At 32.3% G+C, this 9,965-nt stretch overlaps 1 protein-coding gene across 1 annotated transcript; it reads right to left on the reverse strand.

Annotated features, from left to right (window-relative positions):
- Window positions 1-8,855: 8,855 nt before the first annotated feature.
- Window positions 8,856-9,584, reverse strand: LOC108319935 (protein FANTASTIC FOUR 3). The gene has a single exon (XM_017551253.2). It carries the CDS (start codon window positions 9,582-9,584, stop codon window positions 8,856-8,858), a length of 729 nt encoding a protein of 242 aa, XP_017406742.1.
- Window positions 9,585-9,965: the final 381 nt, after the last annotated feature.

Raw genomic sequence — 9,965 nt, forward strand, 5'->3', positions numbered from 1 at the left:
ACATCAATTTTTACCAAAATATAAATATACAGAGAGAAATTGTTGTTCATATCTCAGTCATACACCTTATAAAATCCTTCAAATTTTATAAAAAATTACTAAATTTTATAAAAAATTACTAAATTTTGATACTTTAAACTTTAAAATTTATTTCATATTTAGGCGTGACTTGTATGGACATAATTAATAATTTAACTAAAAATTTATAAATTAATTGAATTCTCGTAGGCTAAAAATTTAATGCAAAATTGAAAGAAATAGAAATGGAAAAAAAGATGGATAAAGATAATGTTTTTAATTTGAGTATCCGAAATCGGTCGGTTTACAACTCAGCTTCATTAAGAAAATTAAACCCGCACCACCATACTTCATATTAACATAGTCTCGGAAACTTGACTAAAGTCTAAAACAATTCAATCAATGTTTGATACAACTCGATCAATATATGAAACAATTCAAACAAAGTTTTAATGACTGAAATTAGTTTAAGAGGTCAACATCACCCAATTTTCATGAAAAAAACAAAATAAAATTCAACATATTTTCATGTAATATTAGAATTTTGATGACAAAAAAAATTGAATCCACTCAACCGGTCAAGTTATAAAATTCAACCTGTTTTTGATTAGTAAACATGTCCAACTTAATCCAATTTTAACAAGTTAATATGAACCAGACTTAAACAAATTGACCTATTTTATCATCTTTATTAATAAATGTAATCACCATCATCATTTTATATGCCGATGTAGGAATAAGCTGATGTATATATAACACACCGCGTAACTAGGATTGGTTTAATGCACCATCACACTCACATGCTTATCCGTTAGGGTAGTGAAGGACAGAGAGAAACCTCACTATTTATGCCATACCTCACAACTTTAAAAGGATTTAACTCTTTTCCTTTTCTTTACATACTGAAAAAACAATACTCGAATTGTAACAATCATCCATTTTCTTTATTTCGATTTATCTTTTTCAAAATTGATATGGTCAATAACACTCCGCGTTCAAGCTCGCATGTGGCTTATCGATTTTCCCAATGTGTGAAAATATAAATCCTAGAATTCATTGATTGTATTATCCACACCCAAATTACGACTGAATTGGTTGACTTCTCAAATTTTGTCCCCTTCAATGGCTATGTGGTGGTGACCAAGTTTTGGTGGATGTGGTGGTGGTGGGGTCTAAACCCTAAAGGTTACAAAACCAGGGAAGATGAAACAATGCTTTTCTAGCAAATGTTGTTCCTTTTGTTTGTGACGCCATATTGGAAGTTAGACCCACCAATAATGGGGGAAAAATCTCTACTTTACAAGGCTCCATCTTTATTCTCCTTTCCAAGAAATCAAAGCATGGGTCTTTATATTTTTTGTTAGTTTATTCATAACTTTTTTTTTTCCTATTTGGAGTTCAACAACACTACCTTTCTATTGATTTAAAATTGGAGGTGCGTTTATATTTGCCATTCAAAAAGCTGCTCAGACGTTGAATTGTCCATTTGTTGGAAAGCTTAACTTACCAAACTAAGTAATGAGGAGAAGAAAAAAAGGAACTAAAGAAATTAATTAATAATTAAAGTCCCTTTTCAACGTCACTCGGTGGAAATAGTTTGGAATAAATTGCCAATCTTTTTGAAAAAATAATAATAATAAAATTTATTATCTTTTCTTTGTGCCCATTGAGTGTAGTTGCACAAATGGCTTTCCAAAACTTTGTGGAAGGAGGAAGGAAAGTGTTTATTTATGTTGCTACAAAAGAAAAAGGCTTTCTGATACTTAACAAACAAGAAAAACCGATCCAACCTTTGCAAGATGAAACAAAATTCATTTTGATGTCATTGAGCATTTTAGATTTTTCAAGCAGCACATTTTTTTTTTGTCCAAAATATTCCTTTGTAACTTATAGAAGAATTCTAGTGGGTTGAAAGTCTTATTTTAGTTAAAAATAAAAAATATTTATGTATTCTATGGACTTTCTTCACAATCATACGATTATAAGAAGATTGTTGAAAGAACTAACTAGTCGGAATGATCAATATTATTAAACATCATTTAATTAAAATTATCACTAAATTATGTTTATTAGTCAATGAGCCTGATTAGAAATTCGTTAATTCTATTTCCATCTCGAAACCTACAAATACAATAAGAAAGTAAAGTTATTATATTTATTACGAATTTAAAATTTTAATGTGACTTCAATTGGATTAATCACTAGTTTTAGCGTCAGAATACTTTCGACGTGTACACTTGAACGATTTGAAGCTTAGACAAAAAAATATTTTAACTAAAAGTGTTCAAAATAACCTAAATTACTCAATCGAAAGTATGAATAAATAGTTTGTGGAGATCTCGATCCTATACCCAAAACAATCTATAAAATTATTATTTTAAATTAAAAGTGTGTCTTAATTTATTATATAAATTTAATTTGCATGTGTTGTTAGTATTAAACTTAAGAAGCAATATATATTTTGTAAGGTAAAAAAATGAAAGTAAAAGCACTTGTTTTGGCTTATGTAATACCAAGAATATGGCATCTGCCCATTCTTTAACACACGGCAACATGTTGATGATGAGTGATATTTTGCATGTGTCATTGGATCAACTGGATATTTATTTTAATGCCAAAAGCTGAAACAGTTTCAATATCCAAATAATAGATTCAGAATACCCACAAATTATCTTTACTTTCTCTTTGCTTTTATTCAACCACGTCAGCAGTTTTAAAAGCTTTCTCTTATGTCATAATTTCGATTTTACAAACAATCTAAATGTTAAATTCTCAAGCTTACTTTCGCAACATATTAAAAATAACAATTAAGGATGTGCATCGTGAAAAAAAAAACATTTAATTATTTAAAAACTTAAATCAATTTCTCTTATGTTACCAAAAATAAAAACACTAGAGAATTGATTATTTAAGCTTCAAAACCGATTATTTAAAGGATATTTTTTCTAGAGCCATCAAAACGGGTCGATCCGGCCTGACCTACCACGGGTTAGTCATTTAGTGAGTCAACTCAATCCGACTCATTTATTAGCGAGTCAGAAAAATTCGAATCCGACTCGACCCACCACGGATTGGTGGGTAAACGGGTTGGTTTAGTGACTCACTTAATTATAATTTTCTTTTAAATAAAAAAAATTACAAACTTTCAATAATTCAAATCTAAACAAATTTCACTCCCGACTATTTAATTAATTTTGAAAATAAGAAACTTAAATAATGTTTTCAAACAAAAACAAAATAATAAATATTGTTTTGTAAAATTAAAATTAAATTTTAATAAAATAAAATTAGGTAGGTAGATTGATAGGCCAACCCAACTCACCACAGATTCAACCTGCATGAGCCGGGTTTAAATGAACCGGATTGAAATTTGACCCACATAAAAACATACAATTTTTTAAACTCAATCCTACTCAAATCCGTGGTGAACCAGATTAATCGCGGATTGTAACTCATTTTGACCAACGTAGTATTTTCCCTCTACGAATTCTTTTTTACAATTCTTTTTTACTTTCTTCCTTTCACCTGTATGGATATAGATGTACACCATTCTCAACATGTTACTATTGGCACGTGTTTTACGTTCTGTGATACAGTACACGGCCCCCTTTCCCAGCTTTTCTGCCACTCTTGAAAACAATGGATAAAAATAATGTTTATAGAAAGCAATTTATTCTCCTCCGATTTTATCTAGTCTTATCCAGATGAAGTGTGGATTTTGTTATGAAAACAAACTACTAAAAAATTTGAAATTCATGAGTAAGGATCACACTCAAAAAGTATCAAAGATGTTATCTTTAATCGAAAATTTGAGACATTATAGAAGTTTATAATATACATAATGATATTTTATATAATGTATGGTTGCCCGATGTATTTAAGATTATATCACAAATATCTAATAAATCGATCGACTAAATAAAGTATACGTTAGTTTTAAAAAATAACTAAAATCAATGATTAACTTAAATTAAAACAAAATTATTATCAATTTGAAACTCATTCTCAAATTTATAAATATTTGAAGTATTGAAATAAATTAATTATATTTAATATTACTAAAGTTGACCTATATCTAGTAACTTTGATATTAGAGTCAATTCAACTTAAAAAACTTTAAAATCTTTGTAATTTTGAATCCGTAAATCGAAAACTTTTAAATTTATATTTAAAATTTTACTTTATAATTTTCCTTATCAGCTAAAAACTAACATATACGAGAAAATGCCAGCAGTACGTCTATAATATACCAAAAAAAATGACTAGGTACTTATTCATATTTTTTTAATTAATTAGTTCCAAAAATATACCAATAATTAAATTGCATAGGATATATTGTTTACCGAACGATTATTAACGGTCAACATCAAATATAAAATATTTAGTTAAAGATATTGGATATGTTGTTTATGAGAAACCGACCGAATTTTAAAGTAAGTCTGTTTATATTTTATTGGGCCTATATCATATTAGATCCATGAGATAACTTATAAATACAAGGTCAGGGTCATCAGCCAAGTATGCTCAATTCACACTCCAAACGTCACTCTACTGAGTTCATAATACTCAATTACCATAATATTCATTTGTGAGCAACAACTCCTTCAACAGACGCCTAACTTGAGCATCGGAGTGCCTTTACAGGTACCTTCCCCTCTCTGTTGGTCCCACAAAAATCTTAACCGAAACATTTTGACGCCCACCGTAGGGCCAGGGGGCATCCTACTGAAACCGCAAGGAACCAGACAAGGACGCAGTCTCACCATTCGGCCTCGCAAGTATTAGGTTGTCCTCACAGGAATTCGGTCATTAGGCCACAGGTATTTGGCCTTCAGCCTCAATTATTAGGTTATTCAGCCTCACAGGTACTCGCCCATCTGGCCTTAGGTATTCCGCCATTCGGCCTCACAGGTACTCGGCCAATCGGCCTTACAGGACCGTCCACAAAACTCAGGGAACGTTCCAAACCGAACTCCTAAGTTCAAAACCGAACGGCAAAGACAGTTTCCCATGGACTATAAATCAGAGACAGTCCCCCATGGACTATAAATCAGAGACAGTCCCCCATGGACTATAAATCAGAGACAGTCTCCCACAGACTATAAATCAGAGACAGTCCCCCACGAACTATAAATCAAAGACAGTCCCCCACGGACTATAAATCAGAGACAGTCCCCCACGAACTATAAATCAAAGACAGTCCCCCATGGCCGAATGAAAAATACAGTCTCCCATGGACTATAAACCGAACGGTAAAGACAGTCCCCAGATGAAGGCTCACTCACATGTATTCAGCCCTTCGACTTCTCAATATAGGTGACAACATCCTACGCACAAACCGTCCGGCCTCTTTCAAGCTCATAAGTCCTATAGTTAATCATAGCTAAAAGCCGAACGATTAACTCAGACTTGGGGGGCGTGTATCGGATATAGTATTTACCGAGGTAAGTCTGTTTATATTTTATTGGGCCTGTATCATATTAGATCCGTGAGACAACTTATAAATATAAGGTCAGGGCCATTAGCCATGTATGCTCAATTCACACTCCAAAACGTTTTATTCACATTCTACTCAGAGTTCATAATACTTAATTACCATAATATTCATTTGTGAGCAACGTCTCCTTCAATAGACGTCTAACTTGAGTGTCGGAGTGCCTTTGCAGGTACCTCCCCCCTCTCTGCTGGTGAAGGAGAACGAATGGTCCAAATCGAAGAAGCGCGAACGATCCATCAAAGGACGAGTGTACGGACGAGTGTACGGTCTATAATGCAGAAGAACGAGCGGCAAAATCATCCAAAAACAAAAAAATCACGTGTATCGGTCCCACAAAAATCTTAACCGAAACATAAATTATTTATGAAGATTTTTAATTATTTTCATTACTTTTAAAATTATTTAAAGGAAAAATAAAATTAACTTTTCATTCTGTGTATATGCAGAACACGCGTTTTACAAAATTATAAACGTTGGTGTGATATTTTGTAACCCACGAAGACTAAAGAAATCACGTGACAGCTAAATATATTATTATTTTAATATTTATTTTTATTTTTTAATTAAAAATTAATATATTATTAAAATAGAAGGAGGGTTTTTTTTTCTTGAAAGGTGTGATGAGTATATTTTTGACAGAAAAAAAGTGTACCATACACGTACTGTCTCGGATAAAATGATAATCCCGAATTATTGTGTTCCTTTTATGCGATTTGACTATTGTGTCTAATTTTTAAAAATTTATTTTTAAAACAATTTTAAAAAATAATATACCCGTACCAATGTTACTACTCATATTTGTATGTTTTAAATATTAATTAAAATTTTTTTATATATAAAAAATCATAATATATCAAAGATTTCATATATTGTAGAAATGAATTAGATTAAAAAACTTTCTTTTTAATATAACAATAAAGTCATTTTTAAAGTAAATTTTTTATTATGCCTATATGACATCGATTATGGAGTGGCTTTAAACTATCCACAGATATCTATAAACTATAATTATATAAAAAAAATAAAAATATCAAAATGTATATTAGGTTTCGAGAACCATACAACGTTATATATATATATATATATATATATATATATATATATATATATATATATATATATATATATATATATATATATATATATAATAAACTAGAGAGATATTTTAATAATTTAAAACAATAGCTCATCAAAATCGATTCGGGCTTAAATGATATAAAAAAAACAGTTTGATTTGTCATTTCTAATTATACTAATGATAAATCTTATCATTAACCAACTCTAAACTTCAATTGATAAATTTTATCATCAACGAACTCCAAACTTCAATTGATATAAATAATTCAGTTATATATTTACATTTCAGTAATTTATATGCATATTGTTATTCCATATATAAAACATCAGATATTATAAATTCAAAATCTCTATATGTATTAATCAGTTTCCATTAAATAAAATCTATATCAACGAAGGAAAAACTAGCTATAACCCCCTTGAGTGTATAAAATTTTGTTTGTAAATGCATGAAGTGACGTAACACTTTGTTCTAACTCTGACTAGAACACGAAAATGGACTAACTACACTTTGGCACAAAGCAGTCCATACAGTTTTGTTTCACACGAGAATGTCTGTATGAAATGTTAACTACCAACATAGACATTGCTATATATGGTTAGATTGCATATCTAACAGTGTATGTTCGTAATGTTAGTTTGATGAGATTTTAACGAGGTTTATCAGAAGGTGGGTTTTTAAGTTTAATTCAACTCACAAAACTGTTTGGTAAAACGAAATTTATATCTTATTTATATATTATAATTTGATCAAGTCTCAGATAAGAGTGGAGTAACATGCAGAACAGTGTGCTTATTAAGAAAACTGTACTGGGGAGTCATATGAAGTTGATGTTGTGTTGGCAAACACATGAGAAGAAAAGAGTGGAGAGTGCTTTTCTGTGATACATGTTGGTGCACAATGCACATGGTGATTGGGAGCATGCGACCCCTCTTACACCAACATCCTGCACCACCAACCTCACTTTCACTCATAATCCACAACACAACACAATAAAGACACGATTATGGTTTTGATTTTGTTTCAGACTCGCGGATCTTTTTGGTCCCCCAAATTGGTACGACACGGATACGAATCCTGTTCCGAGTTTGTGATAGTCCATGTATATATATACACTTCTCAATTTGCATGTGTATTTCTTGTACGTGAGTTTTTGCTTTATCTATAGATCTAGTTCAGTTGAAGAAAAATGGATTTCATTTCATTGAAATGGACCGTACAAGCTGCAGAATTGTAGTGCAGAATCAACCAAATCTTCCCGAGATCACTGACAAGCTCTTTTTATTAATTTGTGGACGTGCTACTTCCTTTCTGTTTTCCCTTTTTCTCTTATCAATCACATCGTTTCTTCTATATATAAATGTTTCTTACCCAAATCACGTCTCTTCCACTTTATTTACTAGGCCATCGCATTTTACTATACATAGGTAAAAATCAGGAAAAAGTTCTATCCTTTCGATGGCGAAAATGGAACCTTTCTCTTATTAATATGATTACACTTTTAGTCTGTTTAATTAATAAAGGGATTTTTTTATATTTGCTTATATAAATAATAATAATAATAATAATAATAATAAATAATTGTAACAATAAAGATTTCAATATTTAAAGTACAAGACTCAGAAAAAGGAAAAGGAAAGGAATAAAAAGCAGAGAAAAAGAAGAAAAATGAAAAGCTAACGTTTCAAAATGCGCCTAACTACTGTTCCGCGTTATATCGCCCGCATACTTTTAGTTTTTGTCTTCATGCTATTTTTTTTTTTTTGCCTGACACATTTAATTAGATTGATATGGATTATGCAAGATTAAAGATTCAAGACATCATAATCAAAATCAAGATCAAAGAAATTATGAAATGCAAACCAAAAGTCTGTCTTCTCAGGAATAAAGAGCGTTTCCTCACATGTTTTAGGCTTAAATTCCCATTATTTGGATAGTACAAAACAAAATGGCTGATATGGCTGAAATTATATAAATAAATATAACCCAAATTTATTAAAAGGAGTTTTTTTATTGAATTGATTCGTAATCCTTACTATTTTAACATTTTATACAGTAAAATTAATTAATTGTGGCAATTAATGCAGTCATGAGTTGTCACACTAATTTGTTACTGTGTTTTGTGATTGTAGAAGAGACAGAGAGAATAACGATAATAACTACCAAGTAGATGGAAGTTTAATGGGGAATAAACAAAATAGATAGGAATTGACTAAGAAAATTGAGAAAAAAATGTAGAACTAGGTTATAGATAGATCGAAATTAAATAGAAATTAAACGAACTGGTTCCCCCCAATATATTATCAAATCATTAATGTTTTCATGTTCTTCTTCCTTGCACCTGCTGCTTGGCCACTCGAACTTGGTACTTTCCACTCTCACCTGCTGCCGCTGCTTGCGCTCTTTTGTATGTTTCTGGAAGAGTTCCCATTCACACTCGTTATTCTCAGGATCAACACCGTCGTCATCATCATCAACATCATCATCATGTTGATGGTCTTGTGTTTTTTCTACCTCATCTTCTTGATCATCCTCCACCGCGTCTTCAATGTGGTGGTGGTGGTGATGTTGCATTTCAGTCCAAAAGCAGAGGCGAAGACGACCGGGGCTTCTCTCTGCTCGGAAAGAGGATGGGACCTTAATGAGCTGGAGCACTAGCCTCCCACCTTCTCTGTGGGGCCTCACTCGTATGGATTCGGATCCTGTTATCGTTGTCAACGGCGGCGGAAAACTCCGACCTTCACGCGCTTTCCTTTCTCGCTTCTCCCTTATCATCCCCGGACTCACTTCACCGTCGCCACATTCCGATGAATGGGAAGAGAGCAGCTCAATGCCGCTCTCTATGATGTCGCTGCCCGTCTCGTTGCCCAGGTTTTCGGTGCAGAGCTCCAGACTCTTGGGGCTGAGTCTGTGTGATGACAGGATGAGTCTGTGTATTCTGGAGTCGACGAGTTGGGACTCCATGTATGAGTGGCAGAGAGTTGTAGCCATTTGTTAAGGTGAAGAAAGAGCAGAGTTGAGAGAGTGATGAATGGAGAGAAAAGAAGAGAAGGAGCATGGCATGTGGGAGAAGTGAGGGGGAGGGACTCAATTTGTAGTTGCAAAAAGTTAATGTCTGGGCTGGGCCACAACTTCGGATTGGGTACGGGGCCTTTTTCTCCCACTTCCTTTTTAATTTCACTATATATTCTCTTTCCTTCGTTTTTATCATGTTATTCGTCAAAATTATATATGTAATGTATGTATGTGTGTGTGCAGGTGTGGAATGATTCTTCTCCTTTTTCTGCCATTTGTTGAATTCAACACTGCTGATTGTTGTATGCAAAAGATGTTCTTAAAATAAGCAGAAGGGTAAAATAAAAGGAGATCCTT

Source organism: Vigna angularis, chromosome 10, assembly GCF_016808095.1.
Source record: "Vigna angularis cultivar LongXiaoDou No.4 chromosome 10, ASM1680809v1, whole genome shotgun sequence".
In the NCBI taxonomy this organism is placed as follows: domain Eukaryota; kingdom Viridiplantae; phylum Streptophyta; class Magnoliopsida; order Fabales; family Fabaceae; genus Vigna; species Vigna angularis.